Source organism: Gouania willdenowi, chromosome 1 (genome assembly GCF_900634775.1).
Source record: "Gouania willdenowi chromosome 1, fGouWil2.1, whole genome shotgun sequence".
In the NCBI taxonomy this organism is placed as follows: domain Eukaryota; kingdom Metazoa; phylum Chordata; class Actinopteri; order Blenniiformes; family Gobiesocidae; genus Gouania; species Gouania willdenowi.
Genome location: NC_041044.1, coordinates 16,306,072 through 16,329,694, shown reverse-complemented (window position 1 = coordinate 16,329,694; position 23,623 = coordinate 16,306,072). Strand labels below are relative to the sequence as shown.

Here is a 23,623-nt window from a genome sequence, read left to right as displayed (position 1 = left end):
AAGCTGATGTTTAAAATTGCCATTTTTGCATTCACTACAATTGTTAGCGAAATTGAAAATACTGATGTTTTCCAAATATTCTCACTGGTCAATCAGGTTCCCCTCTATAGGTTTCCTTACTAATATACCCATAATTACACAATATAAATAAATGCATTTTCTAATTTTTTTTCCAAGAATAAAACATGCATATAGCTGGTAACGTTAACCTTTTACAGCATATGCCGGCATGGTGCGAAAAGGACACCTAAAGCTGTCAGTTTTTTGCAAAAGTGGATGTTAAACTTAGCTTTGTTCTAATGCCTGCATGTTGACCTCATTGCAGCTAACAGTCAAGTGAAGGGCATATAGATATAAATATTAGCAAGATTTTATGAGTCGCGACCAATAGTTTTAATACAGCAGGACTAAATAGATAGTGATGTTAATGAGTGACAGAGGGCCACACACACACACACACACACACACACACACACACACACACACACACACACACACACACACACACACACACACACACACACACACACACACACACACACACACACACACACACACACACACACACACACACACACACACACACACACACAGGGGGTGTGGCCTCCTCCTGTCTTACAGCGGAGTGACACTGTGCAGCATCTCTGCCGTACCAGGAAATAGCGACGTTTAGTCATTTGGGCTATGAAAAGCACAAAATGCTGACACTTTCAAACTTATAAGTACTGTAGGCTATCGGAGATGGAAAAATACATAATTTATAATTATATTATAATTTAAACAAATAATCAAAAAATCAATTCACCCTTGTGTAGGCACTGCCTACCTTGCCTACCCTGACTGCACGTCACTGTTAACACCTAAACAACTGAAAGAAATGTAACGCAGCGTCAAAGGGTCAGTTCAAAAATGGCTCTCTATGGGAACGAAAATACAAAGATTTGACAACAATATGATATGCAAACACAGATCGTGAAGGCTAAAAGTTGATTATTATCAATAAATTACTCAGACATTATGACAACTTTAGACCTTACATCTGAATTGTGTGTTTTTAAACTATACATTATATACTATGTGTATTCTAGTGAAGAAACAAATATGATTAAAAATGATAGCTAAAATGTGACTCAATATTCAATTTTTCAGAACACAATTTACAAAAAGGAAAAAAAATAAAACATTTGTTTTTCCAATAGCAATCAGTAACAAAGACTTTTTAATTGTTACATATTTTTAGGGAATTTTTAAATGAGTTTTGAGTTAGTTCTGATGTTGAATATTTTTTTGTTAAGTTGTCTGGGTTGAAGAGCATCTATAGCGTTTATGATAGAGTTACTTTGTGAATGTAAAAATATAGACTGCCATGTTGAAATGAATGGTTTTGTAAAGAAAATAATCTCCTTTTGTGCTATTGATGCAACTAACATGTATTCGAGTGAAGAAATAAATCTATTTTAGTGTGAATGTGACATAAAAAGTAAACATTTTAGTGACAAAACACAGAATTGAGTGCTGAAAAGTTCAAAACAAAAGCTGATTTAAAAAATATATAATAATATTCTAATATTTTTGCCCAAAGTTTGACGATGGCAGAGCCGACTTTCTGTTACCAGAAGATGGAAAGCTGGAGAAAAGTAATTTGACCACCTTCATCGCAGAAAACAGTATGGAGTTGATCATCCCCTTCAGTCAGGAGGTAACCACACACACACGCACGCACGCACACGCACACACACACAGTAATAAGGGTGAGGAAAAAAAAACCCAAAACGATTCACAATATATCGTCAATTTTAAAAATAGAAGGCGTCTAATTGTACGGTTGTCATACAGACAACCCCTGGTGCTTTTGGTACGGTTATCGAAGTACAAGTACGTAGCGTCTTAGGGTTAGAGTTAGGTTAGGTTAGAGGTGTTAATGTGGTTGACACATCAAATTTGTCTATTTACAAACATTAATACCATCCCATATTAAGTTGATCAATGTTAATAGTAATTGAATCTTTTTCTGTATATTCTAGTTCAGGGGTTCTCAACTGGTCTCACCCTGGGACCCACATTTTACCACGGTCATTAAATAGTGACCCAGTTTTTTTCAGAATTCAACCAACCAATTTTTTTTTTTTTTTAAATAGCTGTTGAAAACACACACACATCTTTTTCAAAAACATAAATCTATATATTTTCCTGTGTAACATGCATTTCACAGCATGCCAGTCAAAAGAAAAGTTTCTTTCAAAATAAAAGACAAGTCCAACATGAGAGATATTAAGTATACATTTATTTTTTTGACCAGCTGTCCGCGAACCACCCAGTACAGGTCTGCGACCCACTTTTGGGTCCCGACCCACCAGTTGAGAATCCCTGTTCTAGTTGACTATATTTGTAACTGATTAATTCGACTAAATTCTTAATGTCATTTAGTCGACTAAAAGTAGACAATCACTGAAATAGTCCTGATGACTACATTTTGAATAAAACTACACTGTATTTTAGTCAAAACTGACTAAAACTAAATTTAATTTTGATGTTAAAATGAACACAGCTGGAAATCATATATTTTTTAGTTTAAATTGGTCTATAGTGTGTGATTGTTTTCAGTCTGCAGACAAGATCTTCTCGTCAAACATCCACCTGCACAGCCTCCTCTTCATCAACTCCACTGTGGAGAGTCAGAAGACGCTGCTGGAACAGTCCAAGGTGGTTGCTAAAGAGTTCAAGGGCAAGGTATAGCACCTGCAGTATGTGTCAGCTCACATGTTAAGGACTTATTGTGCCCAACACAGTATGTGCCTGTGTACACAGATGCTGTTCATCGTGATCGACGTAACGGCAGCTCTGTCACATGTGCTCACGTACTTTGGCGTGTCGGAGGAAGATGCTCCCACTGCACGTGTCATCAACATGGACACGGCAAAGAAGTTCAGCATTGCCTCAGAGGATCTGAGCCCAGATTCACTGAGACAGCTGTGCCAAGAGGTTGTGGGTGGCACAACACACACACACACACACACACGTATACACACTTGCACAACATTCATATTGAGCCAAACAGCAGCTTTAAACCTGTCTTGTTGTTTTGTCTCTTCCGTGCTGCAGCCGTACTACCGCTCAGAGGAGATCCCAGAGGACTGGGACAAGAAACCAGTCAAAGTGTTGGTCGGCAAGAACTTTGACTCTGTTACTCAGAATTCATCCAAAAACGTCTTTGTGGAGTTTTGTAAGTCCTTTGTTAATTCAGTACAACTGTAATTGATGGTAAAGCTGGTCCTTTTTATGACATTGTAAGGTTTTTCTCTCTATGTTCTTCCAGATAATTCATTGAACAGCTTTGAGGACAGATGACAAGAATAGTATACATTCTCACTGTAGTTTATTCTAAGTTAGTCACAAGTAAAATTTAGCAGCAGGCCTGCTGTTCCTGCAAACAGTTCACATACATGTGAGTACCAGAAGCAAGAGTGTGGGAGTAGACATTTCATCTTCTGGGGCTGGGTGAACCCCATACAATAGTTTTGTTGGAGCAAGATGTTTGGGCCAGTTATCAGTCACAAAACAGGTCAACATCTGCAACTGTGATTTCCGTATCAGCAAAATGTGGGTGTTGGGTCATGGTGACATGCAGCAAACGTACAACTGGTCTTTACAGAAGAAACCTACATAATATCATTCAGTGGTTTATTCCAGTTACATTCATATTTAAAATACACACACAGGTGGCCAGAGGAAGACACCTATGTGTCTCTATATCTGTGTGTCTCTTTGTTCTCTATCCGTGTCTGATGTCTGTCTCTTCATTGCTAGACCCTCCTTGCACCCAGCGGAGTCTGATACGAACGTGTTCTAGCCATTTATCACAGTGCAGACAAGCACTAACCTGGCAAGAACCAGATTGATGTGTAGCCCTCCCTCCTAACTCCAGTTCTCCACAACGGTCTGGGTCTGTGTTTGGCGAATACTTTCGGAACCAGGGAGGGACATGAACAGAATGCTTGAAGCTGATTGGACGAAGTACCTGTCCACCATGATTTGTTATAGCCAATCACACGATAAAAAATGATGTCGTCATCGGCATGCGCTGTAGAGACGCTGCTACAACAACAACAACAAGTCTCCGCTGGTGAAAACGTTCTTTTGGGATAGTAATGCTGCGGTCATTTTGTCATTGAGTGACTTTTGCTGTTTTTGCAACACTAGTATGCGAGTTAAGGGCACGTTAACCATCCTCCTGCGTTGACATCTTTCTGTTTTGATTCGAAGCTATGCTAAGCTAGCCCAGCTAGTTCCTCTCCCCGCAACTGTGCATGCACCAGTTTTGTTTGGCGCTTCTGCCTTCGTCACACCCGGCTATCCCTCCCTAAACCACAACACTGCCTCATGATTGGTTTGAACCGTTTCGGTTTGGTTTCGAAAAGGCAAAGGCATCTTGCAGGCAAGGTTAGTCTAGCTCTCCTCAGCTCTGCATTGACCTTGAGATCATGAAAACAGTGTTCAACACAAAGCAACAGAGTGTCAGGGCCTACCAGACAGAAATAAAAAAAACGTCCAGAAATAAAAAAAATATCCTTCAACATCACTATTTATTTTTTAATTTGGTCAGAGATGTATGGCGCACACAGTGAAAACTAAAGCAATCTAAGCAGTTTCTTGCTATATGCAGACACTGAAGAAGCAAAGAGCCTTACAGCCACCAGAGGGCGCCAAAGCGGCACATTTCTGTCCATATCTGTAGTAAGGCAAAGCTTCTCATTTTTCATGTGAATCAGTTAAATATAAACAAACTTAAATTATACTTTCTCACAGCTGCTTGAGGCGATACATACAGACCCTTTTCAAAAAATATTTATAGATAATATAAACTCACACATACAATGAAGTAGTTATGCTTTTGTTGAATATGGGCTTGTTAAAAACACTCTGTTTGTGTGTGCGTGTGTGCAGATGCCCCATGGTGTAGACACTGTAAGGAACTGAGTCCTATCTGGGACCAACTGGGTGAGAAATATGCCGATCATGATGACATCATCATAGCCAAGATGGATGCCACCGCCAACGAAGTGGAGGCTGTTACTATTGATGGATTTCCAACACTGAAGTATTTCCCAGCTGGAGGCAAAGAGGTAGACAATACATGCATGAGATGTCCATAAAATACCATCTTATCCTCTTCATGGTTCTAAAGCCCTCACACACACTTTAAGGACTGTGTGCGAATAGTCCCTCCTATCTCCTTTCCTATCCACTTTTCCTTAACCCCGTGGACGTCACGGGGTTAAAGAAAGGAGTTAGGAGACTTCCTAAAGGAGTTAGGGAAAGGCCATCACGTTGTTTTAACAATCAGACGCACTTCCACTAGGTGACGTAATAATCAGACGGCGGCGAAGATTAGTGACGTCTGCTGTGGTGTAAAAACTACAAATTTCCTAAAATGGACTAAAAGCACATTTATAACACTTTCCCCTGTGTGTCTAACTGCTGATATAATCTTAAAAATCACACGGGTTGAGTGTAAATCAAAGGAAAAAAGGCGACCAGGCTAAAAGAAACAAAAGTGAAACTAAAAGAATGTTACATTGAGAATGGTTGCTAACACACCTTCCACTCAGAAATCCACATTAATCCAAAATAAGTATGATTTTATGAAATTGTTGCATTTATGCCAGATAGGTCTACATAACCTTGGCAAACACATGTACAACTGTGCAAAACATTCCTAGGTGAATGAAATATGTTGAATAAAACTTGTGGCTAAAATGTGTCTGATAGCTTTTTCTTGAACGACAGTGTGCTCTGTTTTATGTCAGTTATAATATAGATATAATCTGATAAAATGGCTCACATATCATGGGTTTTAGATTATTTAAAGTTGTTCAAAGCATATTATTGCATTGGTTACTTATATGATATGCGTTCCTTTTTAGTCTTTGTTTGTTTCCGTGAGAGCTCGGATGAGCGTGTCCCTTTAAATCATGTCGCCGCAAGGAATTGTGGGTCAGCATTATCTCATCTCCTCTGGTAAAGGATGCATCAGTGGTTCCTAGGCTAAAGGAGGTTATAAAGGAAGCATTGAGCCCCCTTTCCTGAGCTGTAAGAGAAGTTGGCTGCGTCCAAATAGTCCCTCCTATCTCCTTTACTATCCACTTTTCCATAACCCTGTGGGTGATGTGATGGGGTTAAGGAAAGGTCTTAGGAGAGGACTTAGGAAAGGCCATCACGTTTGTTTTGACAATCAGACACTTCCACTTGTTGATGTAATAATCTGACAGCCATGAAGGTTAGTGACGTCTGCCTTGGTGAAAAATGTACAAATTTCTGAAAATGGACTAAAAGCACATTTATAACACTTTCCGCTGATGTAATCTCAAAAATCACATGATTTGATTGTAAATCAAAGGAAAAGAGGTTACCAGGCTACGAGGAACAAAAGTGAAACTAAAAGAATGTCAAATTGAGAATGGTTGCTCACAGTCACCTTCCACTCATTAATATGAATTATGTTTAATAAAATAATGTGGCTAAAATGTCTCTGATCCCTTTTTCTTGAACCACAGAGTGTTTGTTTTATGTCAGTTATAATCTGATAATATGTCTTACATATAATAAGAAATGGATTTTAGATTATTTATTTCAAGTTATTATTGCATTGGTAATTTACATGATATCCGTTACTTGTCAGTGCTCAGGTGTGCATGTCCCTTTAAATGTTGTCGCCGCAAGGAATTGTGCGTCAGCATTATATTGTCTCCTTTGGTAAAGGATGCATTAGTGTTTCCTAGGCTAAAGGAGGTGAAAAAGGAAGCATTGAGCCTCCTTCCTGAGCTTAAAGAGAACTTGGACGCTCTTTATCATGGCCACCACTTAAACACTTCCGGGGGTGAAGGAACAGTGGATAGGAAAGGAGATAGGAGGGACTATTTAGACACACACTTACACTCCATCTTTCCCCTCCAAGGTGATCAGCTACACCGGTAAAAGAGATCTGGAAACATTCTCAAAGTTTGTTGATGCTGGAGGTGTGCTACCAGAGGAGGAGAGTGATGCTGATGATGATGAAGATGAAGATGACACTGAGAAAGCACAAAGAGTGACAGCAAGGTTTGTGTTTTTAGTCAAACTCCAAAATCTTTCTTTATAGAAAAGTAATTGTTGAATTTTGTTTTTCAGACGGAAGAATCTACAGAGGGAACCAGCAACAAAACATCCAAAGATGAGCTGTGATCTCGTCTTCTGACCTGTCACAATGTAGCATCTTCCAATTTTACCAATAAAATCTTTACATGTATTCTATGCTTTAAAATGTTGTCATTTTGAAGATAATTCTTACATTTTCTATGTTTTTTTTTTACTTCAATCTGGAAAAAAGAATGATTTACATCTGTAAGTTCGACTATAGATGTCTTATACAGTATATATACAGTATATACAGATGGTTATATTGTAAACGTTAGGACTTATATAGTGATACCAACAAAATGCTTTATAGTTGCACACAATCTGCTCATCTATTACAATCATGCAGATAAGTATGGGGTGCCAAGTGTAAAAATTATATATAAAAGTTGTAGCTAAAACATTTTCATTATTTATCTCACTTTTCTCATATTTAGCACATTTTCCTACATTTAACACAACATTTAACCACATATGTAGAGGTAAAAAAAAATAAGCATTAAATCTATATATTTAAATCTAAATGGTATATGTTATAGCTAAAAGTTAAATCTATATCTAAAAGTTAAATCTATATCTAAATGTTAAATCTAAATCTAAATGTTAAATTTAAATCTAAATGTTTAAATCTAAATGTTATGTATCATATCTAAATACTTAATCTTATATCTAAATGTTAAATGTAAAATGTAAATGTTAAACCCTTACGGTAGCTGAATAGATAAGGAGGTTCACTTGAAAGCCTAAGGTCTACTTATTGAGCCCACCATGGGCCACTTTTCTAATTTCGTCTTTTTGGGGATGTCTAGAAAGTTGTAAAATTTTCATTCTGCACTCGCCAGAGACGTCGTCTCAAATTCAGACCATCACGTCATTTCAACGTTGGTCTGCTCAGCAGACGTATTCCAGACATCCCAAAAAAGATGAAATAAAAAAAAAAGCACATGGTGGGTTCAAATCCCAAGACCTTTTGCATTCAAGAGAGTGCTTTATCTATTTAGCTACCATAACCGTATGTAACTCAGGAGATCTCAGCATGTCACATATAACTACAGCATTAAAATACATTTTAATAACTGTGTTGCACTGTTGTGTTGGGAGTGTACTGTGAAGGGCAGCTCATCCACCTGCCATGACCGCGCACTCGATCTCCGCCACCGGGAGAGAACCAGCCATACATATCACCAAGGCAAGCATCGGTGAAGAGGTGGGTGGGATCGGCAGTGTGTGTCTCTGCTTGTGTATTGGTTGAGGTTACAAGGGGCGGGGTCAATTAGCATATGAGCAAAACATTTAAGTTGAACATTTCGATTTTGCTTTAACATTTCGATTTAACATTTCGATTTAACATTTCGATTTAACATTTCGATTTAAGATTTAACATTTAGATTTAACATTTAATATTAAGATTTAGATTGAAACATTTAGCTTTAGATTTAACATTTATATATAACATTTAACATTGAGATATAACATTTAACATTGAGATTTAAAATATAGATATATATTTAACATTTAGATATAACATATACCATTAAGATTTAGATTTAATGCTTTTTTTTTTTTTTTTATCTCTATATATGTGGTTAAATGTTGTGATAAATGTAGGAAAATGTGCTAAATATGAGAAACGTGAGATAAACAATGAAAATGTGTTAGCTACAACTTTTATACTGAATTTTTACACTTGGCACCCCATAGACGGAGAGCGGTAAGGTGAGAGTCTGGCTGTGTTTATGTGCGAAAAGGAGGAGCTTCTGCTCTGCTCCTGCAACAACACGCACATACTTTTCCGACTAAATCACTGCACGTTGTTTGATTGCGTCACACGCTACTATTCAACCTTGCTTTTAACTCACCAAACCAAAGGCAGAATTCTTTTTTTTATTGACAATATTCGGCCTAATATATTTGGTGGCTGAATATTCGGTGCATCCCTAGTTCTATGTCTTACACTTAAATAGTTAACAATTATTAAAATATGTTTCTTATTAATTCTTTTCACTACCTGTCACTTTTCTTGGGGATCATTTTACCATTTAAAAATTTATTAATATTAATATTTTCATTGATTATGAAACCTAACAAGGTAACCAAAAGATGAGAAACAAATGAGATGATGGATAATATGTTTTAGTGTATTTTACAGATAATTTAAGACATGGGTCAAACCAACCCGTTATCATAACAGATGCTAACAGAAAGCTAACAAAGGAGGAAGGTTATGTTTTATGGGTTTAATTACTAAAGGCTCAGTAATTGTGATGAATTGTAATTGAAATTCAGCAGTTACATATGTAATTGTATTTGACTTTAAGGGGAAAATAATCATTGGAATTGGAAGCTGTTGAATTGAAGCTGTCAAATACTTTGTCAAAAATCAGATTACATCTCAGAAAAAAAGTACAGTGATTTATTAGGGACACCAAGTCACTCCTTTTACCATGAATATTTCCTGTTTTCCTTTTGAGCTCCCTTAAATTCAGATGGTTGCTGTTCTATTCCTCAGTTTTGTAAGTAGGCTAATGTAGAGGCTGCTGACAGGTTTTAACTGGCACTGACACTCTTATCTCTATACTCTTCAGAAAGTCTTGGTGCTGTTGAGGATGATGAAAGAAGTGTTGATCAGGTCCTGCATGTTCCTGCTCTGTTATCATAATTACAGAAGTAATGCAGAATGTAGAGGTTTTATAATAAAATGTAAATCCCTGACGCAATGTTGCAGTTTATTTGATAAAACAATGAACAAGTCATTATAGTGCGAGAGTCCTCCATAATTTACAAATGCTATAAATACATGTGTGTGACAAGGTGGTCCTCAGAAGTGACGAAGGTTTAAAACAGGGGCCCACGAGTAGGTTAAAAAATGTCAGGGAGACAAAAGTTTCAAAATTTGATAAATTGAAGTGATATTTTTGTTTAGGAATTTTTATTTACCTTGCTTGATTTTTTACAAAGCTGTAGAATTATTGAAAAGGGTGTAGGAAAAAATGGTTGGACGCCACAAAAAGCAAAAACGAGTGTGTGTGTGTGTGTGTGTGTGTGTCTTGGGATCAGCAAAAAGACACCATAGTAAAGTAATCATGGTCCTCTTGTTTCTGGGTTGCTGCTGAGGGGAAAAGAAAGAGGAAGAGGTACCAGGTCTGCAGGCCATCTGACGACATCAAGACAAGCATAACCTGTGCAAAATGAATTTGCACAAAGCACAGTGTGATGACTTATCACTCGTGTGCTGCGTAGATAGACTGACAGACACACCTTGTTCATATTGTGATTGCTTGTTTTTTTTTTTTTCATTTCTGGTTCATAAACAGTATGTAAAACAACATTTAAAGGTTAAATTTAATGTCAAATGTTTTGTAAAATGTTTGTGTTTTATATGTTGTTCTTTCAAAAGTAATAAAGTGGTGAAACATTGCAAAAAACTAGTGAATTATCCTAATTGAACCATTACCTGTTAGAGGTAAGGAACACCATTGCACTAAATATTAATAGAATAGTTATTAATGGAGTTAGTAATTAAATATTAATGTTTGTTAGGATTTTTTATGTTTTGGACCTTTTTTAGATAATTAAACATGCATCGGATCAAATTGCTGTTCCTGACAAATGAACATAACAGGAGAGTTAAATGGACTTACAGTGTTTATTGCATGTGCTGGAGCAAACACTCTTCTGTCATGTGAGCAGTCAGTGATGTGTAGTGTGGCACTGCAGCATCATCTGCCACTTGACATCCTCACAGCAAAGTATCGAGGGAGGTGTGTGTAAAAGATGTTGGGGATAAATGTTGCTTTGCTTTTACATCCCTGGTGATAACAATGCTAATATTACTTCTTTGGCTCAACAGATGTGAGATTATGTCAGACACTGTTCTGGAGAGTAACCTCACCTCCTGACTGTGATCTTGTGGGGTTTCCTGAGGACAATGGCTTTTGTCATTAGCTTTGCTGATCTTTCTCCCATTGATTGTGTTGCTCTGTTGCATAATGCTTATGTTGCACAAATGCATCTCTTCCCTGATATCATTTCAGTTTATAGAATTAAATATGCTTTCCAATCATCACACTTCTGTTTTTTCATATCCTCATACATTAATACTGACAGTGACGATGACTGACCTAGATGCTATTTCGGGATGCTTTAATGCAGTGGTTCACAAACTTTTTTTGTCCCTTTTGTCTCTTTGCAATTCTGTCAGATCATGTGTTGCTCCTTTTCATATCACAAGAACTCCTTCAAACTTTCATAATCTGTTTAATTTGTGTATCAGCTGGTTCTCCTAAACTCCAACACGTTACCTAACGCTTTATCTACAAATTTAAAATACTACGTGCATTAAATGAAATAAATTAATGCAACTTTCATGATTACTTCATTAGTAAGTAAATATTGTCTTTTTTGTAGAATACTATAGTCTATTATCAGAAGTGTGATTAAACGGCCTCTCTTGCATAAATTAATTATGTTTAAATAAATTACAATAAAAACAATATTTTATTGAGCAATATTAGTGTTAGTTTGTGATTAATTTGACCAAAAAAAAAAAACATAAAAAGGAAATAGGAACATTTTCCTATGATTTAAAAAAAAAATGGATTAATAAATGTTTAAGTACTAGTAGCCCCTTCAATGTGTTCCCGTACCCCTCTGGGTATGTGTACCCAAGGTTGGGAACAACAGCTTTAATTGGCAGTTGGGGTAATCTTTATTTCTATAGGTCGTTTTTAATCAACATTATTCTAAACTTGTATTGTTAATCAGTAAAATTTACACCAGTGATTTAAAATCAATAAAGGTCATTCATGTTATACAGTAAAAATCAATATTTTAAGAAAGTAATGTTTGATTTACATATTTCAGTTAATTAAGTTTTAAGTTGTATTTAAATTAATTTGTGATCTAGCTATGGTTATTTCTGTTTTTTATTACAGGTGGTTTTTCAAAAATGGATGATTGTGAATGTTTTTAAATACAATTCTCTGCATGTTGTCTTGTTCAATGGTGAGTGTGTAGTATATAAACTATTTGTTTACTGTATGTACATTTTAATATGATACACTGTACTGTAAAAATGTTTCATTTAGATTTATGAAGAATCCTTTATGTACCTCATAATTGCAAACCAAAACACAAAAAACAATGGCATTCTGTTTCTAAAACAAAGCCCCTTCAAAATAAAAGCCACAATAAATATATTCTTATTCTGGAAGGTAAGTTAGTTTTCTATTGATTAATCTACACACACCTGTATGATCAGACCAGGGGTTCTAATGACATTTTGCAACAGATCAAGGAAGCAAGTCTAGATCTGACCACACCTGCTAAGATGTTGCTCTGATTATTCCAACATTACTCCTTTATTATTCCTCCATTAGCATCTAATATTAGACTGAAATACAAGTTCCTTTCATTACACTGAGAAAACACCAAGAAAACACAATGTTAGTAGCATCAGCTAAAAACATTTTTATTTGATTTTAAAAAAGAAGTGAGAGACTAGTGAGTGGGCTGGATGAGGGCTGCTCTGCAGTGATGGAGGAAACATTGCCCTGATCTTTTTCCAAGTCTGGCTTTGTTTCTTCAGTTGATCTTCTATTTAAAAACAAAATGAAAAAGAACACACTTTAAGAAACATAAATAGTGTATGAGTAAAGGACACCAAAATTTAAAAGGAAATTTTACAAATATGAAGTTACTTCCAAGACCTATGGGCGATTTATCAAGTTTTTTTTTAGATTAATTTAAGTTTTTTGTTGCGTAAGATTTAAAAAACAAAACTTTTTTCTCTCTTGCTCCAGCACACATTTTGTCCCTGTGAACTTCCATAGCTCCCCCTCCCTCTTGTTTCTCTCATATGCACACACTGCAACAACACGGCTACTGCTAACGAGAGCGAGACGGATAACAGCGAGAAAGGGAATAGTATCGTTGTCTGGAATTCAGGGTTCCCACACTTTTTTCCAAAATATTTGACCAAATATCCATGACTGAGTTCTGAACCGCTAAAATCGATTCAAGACCATTAGAGCGTTAAAATGAGCGGGCCTTTCCAGTGTTCTAGTGTAACAGAGATCTGTGAGTGTTCCACAGTTAGTAGAAAAAAATGTGGCTCAGGGAATGCTAGTTGTGTTCATCACTAATCTATAATATAGCATCGTACAATGGCACAATTGCCTTTGACATTTGGCAATTTTTTTTAAATAATGATGTATCAGCTATTGAATGTAACATGTAATTTCTGTCTCTTTCTCCTCAGCTCAGTTGGTTCAGGTGTTGTTTCTATGGTGGGTTTCTCAAACATCTGACCTCAGGTGTAAGTGTACATAGGTGTGTGGGAGTGTGATCATTATGGTGGTCTGCTCTGTCTCAATTTTAAATTCTATTCATAAAACCTTTATTGGCATGACAAACATCTTTACATTGCAAAAGCAAGTGTGACGTTGAACAATGTACACACAAAAAGACATTGAAGAAGCATAATTTACATAGCACAAAAATAATGAATGTTAAAATAGGAACTTTATTAATTAATATTTATGTCTCTGTCTGTCAGTCTTTATCCGTCTTGTGTGTCTCCGTTCTGTCTTTCTTAAAGCTGCAGTATGTAGAATCATGAGATGCTCCCCCTCCCCTCTTTGTTTTGAATCCTATCTTCCCTTAACGTATCCTTGTGAACGCGCACAACTGTGGAGCCCTTAGCAACTTTTTACTCAATACAGACGAGTGACAAATGTAGCGACGTCATCTTGTGTCATTAAAGTTGTTTTAGCGACTCTGACATGAATGCACATATCACTCTATAGTTACTGTCCAGAACAATAGCTACTGCCATCAGTTGGTCCCCACCAGAGCTTACTGTGATCTCAGCAGCCGCTCAGAGCCGAGTGACAACCACCACTCACGCATCCAGACTGTAAATGAATTGAGTCTGTTTCCTCCACTTTTGATAAGCTTCTCTTAGGTTTACATGCAATGTATCCCGTCTGTTCTCACTCTCCCTCTGAAGCCAGTACATGGGGCAGACCCTGCACAGTCACGGGGATTCGCGAGGATGCAAATCAGTCCTTTCCTCCTGAGTATGTTTGTGCTTCTAGACTGTTGCTTCTCCACATTGATCTGACTTTTTCCTTTTGCTTTGCATTGTAACCATTGTGCCTAACGCCAGGATGGAGACTTCTCCCACTGGAACTTCCACCATTTTACCTTTACTACGGAGGACGTGAGCGTTCATAGACTTTTTTTTTTAAATTTTACTTACTTTACAAATCTTTGATGTTGACTCAGTGCTGCCTCTTCCTCACAGATCTGTTTAACTTAATTCTCCTCAGAGGTTTTACCTGCAAGTAGAAACAAAAAAAGATAAGAGTGTCATGACAACTATGTAGCATAACATTTAGTTGAGAAATGTGCCAAAAATTACAGATTAGAGTCTTACTTCAATGTTCATAAGAGCTTCAATAGGAATATGATTAGGATCACTCCAGGCAGAGGAGGATTTCCAGGCCTGTCAGAAGGTGGGACTCTGTGGAAGTGAGGGTGATGAGGGGCTTGTTAGTGGGAGTTTGCTTCACTTTCCATCACAGGGCCATCAACTCTCCTCAGCTTTCCCGGAGGTAGTCCGCGCGAAGTCCGACATTCTTCTCCCATCCTCCTTCGGCTTTCAGCTGGGGATGGAGGATGGTGAACAAGTTGGAGACCATGTTGGTTGGAGGGAGGCAGTGAATGAAAAACACCATCCTGTGGATAGTCTCTTCTGACCCACGTGTCTTGTCAAGTGTGAGACCCATCATGAAGTGGGGGGTGTGGTGGAGGGAGGCTGTGGGCGGCCAGTGGAGCGGTTTTCACTAGTGAATGTCTTGCACTAGAACTACTATTCTTTTCTTTTCTGGGAGTGGTTGAATTGGGGGCATCTTCTGATTTGTGTTTATTAGGCTTTAAAGATTTTGTAGCAGCTGCAGAAGACGAAGACGACTCTTTTTTGGTATTGAATATTTCTCCAGTTCTTTTCATAATTTTATCATTCTTTAACTTTAAACCTTGGCGTTGGTCTTTCCTTTGGAGGATTTCTCTTTCTTTGCTTTGTCAGGCTGAGCTTTTGACTGCTGTGATGATTCTGATTCATCGGCCTTTCTCTTTTTCAACATCTTGGTTTGTAGGTTTTTGTTGCTGGACTTGGTAGTAGATGAGGAAGAGGATGGGGGAGGAGGAGGCACAGCTCTTCTGTCTGTTTAGTCTCCTCTGTCTGCCCTGTCATGTCTTCGTCGTTCTCTCTCATGAACTGAATAATTTCTGGGTGAATATGTCCTTCGATCTCTTTCCTTATCTCTACTGCTGTGACCCTTGTGATGCATTGAGGGCTGTTGATTGTCACCATTTTTGAAGTACTTGCAGTCTGCGTAGTCCTTCTCCCTCTGTCGATACCTTTCTCTGTCCCAGCGGTCTTGGCTTCCAGGACTCTGACCTTTTAGTTCATACGGTGGCAGTTCTCGGGAAGGTGGCTTTCGTCCACCAGGGCTGTGAGCCCTGTAGCCAACAGGTGAGCGAGAACGTGATCTAGATCTATAGGACCCCCGATTGGAGAAGGGGGACTGCGGGAACCCAGAGCGCTGGTAGGCATAAGACCTTGAACGAAATATTGTCCGTGAGCGTCCATAACTGCGCCCATTGGGTGTGGAAAATGGGGAACGTGAGTAAGACCGATCGTCTTTGTGGAAGCCTTTTGTGACCTCATCAAGTTTGGAGGTAGCTCTAAAAAAAAAAAAAAAAAAAAGATAAGGAATGGATCAACTATTTTATATGCATTGAACATTTACATTTTGCATTAGTGAATTGAGTCAGAACCAGCAGTTAAAGCATTTTATACAGAATATACCAACTTGGGATGGCCCTACCACTTTAATAAATCACCAAAACTAGCATTTTTGACCAATCACTGTCTGAATCCTCAACTACACCACTTTGTAGGTTATCATCTTTCATTCCTGCTGTTTTGCAACATTTACTGAGAAATATTACAGTGAGAGAAAAGAAAAGCCACTTTGCACAGGGTCAAATATTTGAGTGAGCAGGACGTTCATCAGTGTGAATTCTAGATCTTTAGCCGTGCAGTTAGAAACCACATCCACTAAAACTACTGTTAACCTCATTTTCACATTACCCTAGAAATGACCCACAGAGAGAAAGGACATCTTTTTTTTGTGTAATAGAACAAATAATCAACTTTTAGTCTTGAGACTTTGATATTTGTATTGTTTGCACAATTTTACTATTTCTGAGCTCGATCTGGGAGATATGTTCTGAAGAGAGTGTTATTTAGCACTATTTGTTCACAACAATGTGCTAAGCAGAATTACACATGAATGAGCAACCATTTATGATGAGCTAAGGTAGAAGAATGATTAAAATGCAGGTAAATAATATATATTTTTAAATGTCTAAACGTTTGTTTTTAATGGTTTGTTTTGCAACAAGACAACAGGAACAAAGCTTTTGAAGTGAATAAAAAGGCTAAAACTGATTTTCTGCAAAGCAACTGCAACTTGAGGTATGATTCTGCTCCTAACATTCAGTGGACTGTCTGAGGCTTCCAAAACTAACAGGTTACTCACTTTTCCATCCGGTGATGTCTCGGTTTGTACAAATCCTCCTTTGAACTGGAAGGCTGAGGGAGGGGTGGTGGAAGACAGACAAGTGGGGGCTGGGAACCAGGGGCCCCCCATGGAGAATTAAACACTGGGTGTCCAGAAGCATAGATGGGCTGAGGCTGGTAACTAATTATGGGTGGTGGGATGAGGCCAGGGCCTGAGGTGTATGGTGGGAAGTATGGTTGTGGTGGGGGTCCGTAGAGGGCTGGGGAAGGGTACAGAGGAGGAACGGGTGCAGGAGGTTCCACTGGTTGGAAGTGACTGGAAAGATGCTCTTCTCTGTTCCTGTACATGCATGCAAAAAAAAAAAAATCATCCACTCACTGTTTAGCTTTGCTCACATTTAAATACTATTATGTTGGCTTTTCAAAGTAAAATGTTTTTTGTGCCTAAGCCAAAATTTGCTAGTGTCAAACATCTATTAAACATTGTTAATGTTTCTGAAAGTAGAGAATAAGTGATTTCTGAATAATGCTTTACAAACATTACAGTTAATGTACAGTGACTGACCTGCAGCTTTGAGCTGGAGAACTGGTAGTTGTTACGGTGATGGGTGGTGTGGATGTAGCTGGTTTGGCTGTCGAAGTCTGTGGGATGTTGACCTTCAGTGGATCCAGTTGTCTTGAATGTAGCCTTGATAGCTGTGGTGGTGGTGGAGGCAGAGCTGGGTGGTGCACATGTGCAATCCTATGCACTGCGTATGTCGTCCCATTATTATAGTTGTTCACAACCTGCATGAATCATCACAGATGAATTTTATTATACTGAACACTGCAAAGTCAAGTAAATAACAATATGGTAGTGTGTGCGTCTCAGGTTTACCTGTCGTAGGAACTTATTGGCAATGAGATTATCAGGTGAAACATCAGACTGTTTACATGTGAAACAGACGTGATCCTCCGAGTCCAACAGGGCAGTTCGGATACCTTGAGACAAAACACTCAAAATCAACTTATGAATTAACACTATAACATGTTCACACATTATCTAGCTTAAGGGTCAACTATGGAAATGTTATACAGTTGGTGAGAGGCAGCTTTTTACTCACATTCATCACAATAACTGTTTCCACAGCAGGGTATCAATACAGCATCTATCATCAGTTTGGCGCAGATTGGACATAAAAGGTTGTATGGAATTGGATCAATCTCCTCTTCAGACGACGACTGCTCATGTGGGACAAACGGGGGGCACTCCTTTTTGCCTTTGGCATATGCTTCACTGTAAAAACGTTTCGTTATTTTAGCAACAAACATTTTCGTAAGTGAAATAAACATGGCAGTGCTGCTTTAATGTGCCAATATATTCATTATTTCTGATGGCTTCTGTTAAAAACCTACGCATCGATAGCAGGTATTACAGATTCCCCAGTCACGGTCAGCATGGCTCCTTTGGTGCCTGGCTCTGCTTTCACCATGAAGCTCTGAGGGACACCCTTGCTGGTTTTCACTGGCTTAGGTTCCTTGTCCTGTGTCTGGGAATCACGAGGAAAATAAATAAATCATTTATTTCCCCTATAAAAGATAAAAGTTTTTCAAAAAGCACTGAACAAATGACATTAGCATCAACCAGATTGGCAGTCTACAAAGAAAGGAAATATCCAAAAATCACAGAGAGACCAGGATAAGCCCTGAAATTCAAAGACACTTCACAGTTGTGATGCATAAAGATGTGAACACATTAAACAGTACCTTGGTTAATTGGGCGAGAGACATAGGAGAAGAATCCATCTGCAGGAGAATCAGAATACATATATTAATGTTATTAATGTTTCTAGCAGACATTGTTGGACAGGCATTTCCCCTCCACATCTGTGTCCAGTCCAACTCTTTTTGTCTTTGCAAAAACTTTAATGATATTCTGCAGAGTAGTCCATTTTAACACAGGCACATTGAAGCAAGTAATTTAGTATATATTTACAAATTGTTTTGTCTTGACAGTTTCTGTAAAATAATATAAAAAAGATTACACGTGTACAGTGCTTAACAAATATATTAGTCCAACTGTCAAAAAAGAGAAAGAATTGGCTTCAAGTGGACTTTGATTGCACTTTCAATGTTTTACTGTTTGGAATAGAATATTTAAAATGATGTCTGGTTTTGTTGTTTTATATTGTACAGGAATCCAAGTACCAGTACATAATTTAAACATCAAATAAATCTATTTTAGTTGTGCTTACAACAGAAAGAATTTTTTGAGAACAAAAGATTTTAACAAAAAAATCGATAATTTCCATAAATATTGGTCCACCAAAGATGATTTTGGTTGTGACTCATGTTCCTTTTGAGTAGCTGAGAAAAAAAACAGTTTAATGGGATTGTCCAATATTATTGTAAAGCACTGCACACAGTTAGGTAGGAAAACAAAAACAATAGTGATATTTACTTTTCTAAAGTTGGACTATACACACTGCGAGTCTCATCTCTTCTTGCTCGGCCATTAAATGAATTACGATTCTTTAGTTCTTTTGTCTTGAAGCTTGGTTAGCAGGTAACATCAAGGATGTGAATGGCCAAGTCAAAGCATTTCACTTGTTAAAACTAGCTTCTTCATTGTACTGAAAACCACAGTTTTAACAACGCACTTTAAACTAAATCCTGATCTTCAGTGAGAGACACAACAGTAGGGTGTATTTTAGTGCAACAGAGCGAAATGTAAGCTTTTAAGTTATGTGCACACCATACTTTGAACAACAACATTAGAATGAATATTGTACAAAAACAAAAATGACACTGGCAAATATCACCTACAGGGGTTTACTCTTAGCATGTAATAGATCTTTAAAGACAAAAATCATTGTGGGGCCTTTTCTAAAAACTCCAGATAAGTTGATCACAATTAATTACAGCCAGAGCATTAAAAATATTTTTACAGACATCAGAAAAAACATTACTTTTACACTCTTGAAGTACATTTGTTTGGCCTGAAGCAGGCTACAAACCCTTTCAATATGAATTACAACCAGCAACAGTTAAAAGGTTTTTCAACCTTCATAATATAAACAAAGGAGGTATGTGTTTTTATTTTAATCCCATGTCATTCAACCAAAAATGTCTTTAACCATTAAGAAAGTGAACCAACCTAGAATAGCATTTAGTCAACAATACACAGAACCTGGACACTAAACAAACAAAAACTATCAAACTTGATGTGTATTAACAGGATGTTCTGTAAAATTGCCCAAGAAGCAAGAAAGAGGATGAGATAATAGAATGGATGAGGTGAGACAAAATTATTGTTTTGGAGATTGTTTTACTTACGGGTCTGAATGATCCCATCACAGCTGTTTCAGAACGATCTCTGCAGAAACAAAAGAACACATCGATGCAATCAGACAACTTCATGGTTCTACACTAATTACTGATAGCATGTTCTTGAATTTGTGGTCATTTCAGAAACATTGAAATGTGATTTGTGGGAAATGTATCATTATTTTTTTATTAAAGATTTCAGGTTTTTTTTAAAAACATGTGCACTAGACAAAGAACAACCTAAAAATACTTTTTAGAATATGGAAATGCAACCGATATGACGTAGAACAGCTGATTCAGTTCTTTCTTATGTTTTCGTTTATCTGACACAATATGAATGACTTAACCTTCTGAAATGGACATAGCAACTGTATAAAACACAAACTAAGCCTTCAAAAGTCTACAAAACTCAAAAGTGTAAACTGACACGTAATTTACAAACTAAAACAAAACTGGGGACATTTTAAAAAGACAATGTCAGAGGTTATAAACCTGTCATGTTTGGGAGCACTTTTTTTTTTAATTCATATGAAATGTAAATGGATTACACCTGAAATTTCTCGATTTAATCTTTTGATGTACAAATAGAAAACTTACACAATGAACGTCTTGCCAGCTGGTATCACTCCACCGATCGGCGTACGACGGACGATGACAGATGAGTGTCTTGGGATATGAACTTCCTCATCTAAGTAGTCTGTAAAAAGGAAAACATTACAAAAAATTTAGCCTTGACATTTCTCAATATTTAGAAAGTAGTGTTTTCTTTGTGAGTAAACAGAAACCCATATTAAATAATGGGAGTCCCCTGTGCTACTTTCAATCAATAAACAGCAAGATAATAACTGTCTTCTTAACCACTCTGTGATGTTTATTTGTAAAGACGTCATTTTCTAAACAAAGTTAATGATATTTTACCAGTTTAGGAAGCTTATAGAAATATTTACACTGCATGTTTACACAGTAAGAAATGCTGAAAACACAGATGATGCTACAATCAGAAGAGATTTAACAATACTTGACCTCTTTAGATGATATAAAGGGACAATGAGTTTGACACTGCTTTAAATGGTTCAATTAAACTATTGTGTAACAAAAAGTATTTTTAAATAAATTCCTGTGATTTATATTTTGGGGTGAGGGGGACAATTATATGTAATAAATGTTTTATTGAAAATTGAAATCTTACTTTGTGTTTTTAACTTGTTTTGTGACATTCCTTTTATTTTATGTGTTGTTTTTGTTTACAGATGTTCAAAAATAAATCAATCAAGTGTCTGTTGTGTGTCAGGGAATTGGGGTGACAAAATGTTTCACAATCACTTTCACTGTCTATACTCCACCTTTAAAAAATATTTCTATTTTCCATAATGCCAGCATTTTTCATTCAAACAATACTGCTCATAAACAGATAGAATAATACATGCATTGCATATTTCTTTATTTTGATGACATTTTTCACACTTTTTTTGTTGCATAATACCACAATTTAAAAATGATGTCAACTGATATATTTGCCTGTTATACATTGTGTCCCATCACTACCAATAGCAGACATGTAATATATGGTAAAACAATAAATGTGTAGTCAGATTATATTTCATCATATTTTAAAATCTTTACAGATTCAAAAACAAACGTAATTTCAGTTTAGAGCCTACATACTAATGTGTAAAGATGAAATTGTTAATCCATTGCTTTAATTTTTTATATTAATTTCAAGATATTTCTGAAATTAAATCTGACGCACATTCCAAGTTAAAAAAACAAACAAAGCATTGCATAGCAAGGGTTAAGGTTACGTACCTTCTAGAGTCTGTGCATCTGTGATCTGTAGGTCGCAGTGTCTGGACTTCAGACGTTCCTTAGTCATGATCTGTGTCTTTAACTCAGTGAGAGAGATGTGCAACCCACTGAAAGTGACAGTGTTATATTCCAGTTTGGAAGAAAACTTATAGTGAATAAACGACATTTTTACACAACTTTCCACGTCAACCTGAATATGGAAACAGTTTCAACACTGACCACAAGGGCCAAATCTGATCACTTTAATTAGAAAAAACAAAGTCCTTATATGTTTGCTGAAAACAAAGCGGACAATGGAGTCCTTGGTTTGATTTAGATACAAATATCCGTAGAGACAGGCCAGACCACCAGTGAGTGGTACCGCGTACTCCTTCAGTCCGTCTGCAAACAAACAAACAGAACACAAAGGACAAATCTGATCACTTTAATTACAAATAAAATCCTTGTATATTTGCTGAAAACAAAGCGGGCAATGGAGTCCTTGGTTTGATTCCGATAAAAAGAACCGTAGAGACAGGCCAGACCACCAGTGAGTGGTACCGCGTACTCCTTCAGTCCGTCTGCAAACAAACACAGAACACACCAGTGTCAGAACATCCAGGAAAGTGCGTAAAGCTCGATAATGTACAAGCTGTACACAATCAATGGTCCGTAGTGTAGTGTCCGTGACGGAGAGCCCAGACCGCCGTCCTGTGGTAGTGAACAGCGGACCCGGCCTTCCGTGACACTTAGTCCCACAGACAGCGACTATAGTTCGGATAATGAACCACAAAACGTCAACAGAGCTATTTCAAACGTCTACAGAGTCCGTGACCACCATTAGACACCGAAAACTAAAGCAAAAGTTAGTAAACTACACCTGGAGGTTAGCGTGCAGACCTAACAAGGCTAAGCTAACGGCGTTAGCCAGGTAACCGTTAAATGTACCACACGATCCACAAGTCACGTTATGGAGTACGAATCCTCTTAAATGCACAATTATAAACATCCAGGACAAAATAGAAGCTATATTTCCAATTGGATCTTCAGTTTTAATCTGTAAATGCCACCTTGATAATCCGGAACGTTAAACCTCGCTCTCCGAATGTGAGCAAAGCTTTACAAAAATCACTGACAAGACATTAACCTCAGGAGAAAGTGGGGTCGTCAAATGATTAATTTGCACTATAGTTCACTTCGTAATATCACAAAATTAGTCGTTAAAGTTTACAATATTACAAACAAGCAGTATTTACTAACTATTAATTAATTTCACGGAGTTAGTCGTTAAAGTTTACAATATTACAAGAAACTCACCTTAGTCAGGAAATGAGGACACTTGTCTATATTTGTGTGTTTGCGGGATATTAAATTGTTTGCTGTCTGTTTAGTTTATTAGCACAAACTCAGTCGTTCCTGAGAGACTTCCAAACAGTAACTGACAAAATGCTAGATTCAAACGCTGCTGCTTTCGTTTAAATTTGCGTTGTCATGACTCCGACTGGAACAACGCTTCAACGTGATCGATGACGTCATTGCAAAAAGTACATCGACTCCCCAGCTAAAGGTCTCATACATAACTTTTGTGCCTCATTAAAATATGCCTGTGTTAGATATATTAATAAGAATATTAATGTGCTTGTGTTATATATTATGTATATTAACATGCATTGATATGACTGAATATATTCCCAAAATCAACTACAAGCAAAAAAAAAAAATTGCAGGATTTTATTAAATATTTGAGAATTATTTTAACAATATGAG

The 23,623-nt window shown here is 37.2% G+C and overlaps 2 protein-coding genes across 3 annotated transcripts; one reads left to right on the top strand and one right to left on the bottom strand.

Moving 5' to 3' along the window:
• The first annotated feature begins 229 nt into the window (after positions 1-229).
• LOC114455159 (protein disulfide-isomerase A2-like) lies at positions 230-14,933 on the top strand. Its single transcript, XM_028436249.1, has 9 exons — positions 230-259; positions 1,583-1,699; positions 2,605-2,730; positions 2,809-2,999; positions 3,099-3,223; positions 4,945-5,123; positions 6,956-7,098; positions 8,287-8,380; positions 14,760-14,933. The coding sequence occupies exons 1-9, from the start codon at positions 230-232 to the stop codon at positions 14,931-14,933; spliced, it is 1,179 nt and encodes a 392-aa protein (XP_028292050.1).
• On the bottom strand, positions 12,682-23,315 carry LOC114471072 (E3 ubiquitin-protein ligase RBBP6-like). 2 transcript variants are annotated; one of them, XM_028459634.1, is made up of 13 exons: positions 23,174-23,315; positions 21,878-22,437; positions 20,669-20,768; positions 20,081-20,120; positions 18,512-18,550; positions 18,161-18,294; positions 17,869-18,041; positions 17,643-17,746; positions 17,331-17,551; positions 16,785-17,105; positions 14,612-15,924; positions 14,435-14,513; positions 12,682-12,768 (listed from the first exon to the last, which is right to left on the bottom strand). In XM_028459634.1, the coding sequence occupies exons 2-11, from the start codon at positions 22,041-22,043 to the stop codon at positions 15,405-15,407; spliced, it is 1,818 nt and encodes a 605-aa protein (XP_028315435.1). In that variant the 5' UTR covers positions 22,044-22,437; positions 23,174-23,315; the 3' UTR covers positions 12,682-12,768; positions 14,435-14,513; positions 14,612-15,404. The 2 variants fall into 2 exon arrangements, with proteins under 2 accessions (XP_028315435.1, XP_028315445.1); XM_028459644.1 differs by lacking the exon at positions 14,435-14,513 and having other exon boundaries at positions 12,683-12,768.
• Positions 23,316-23,623: the final 308 nt, after the last annotated feature.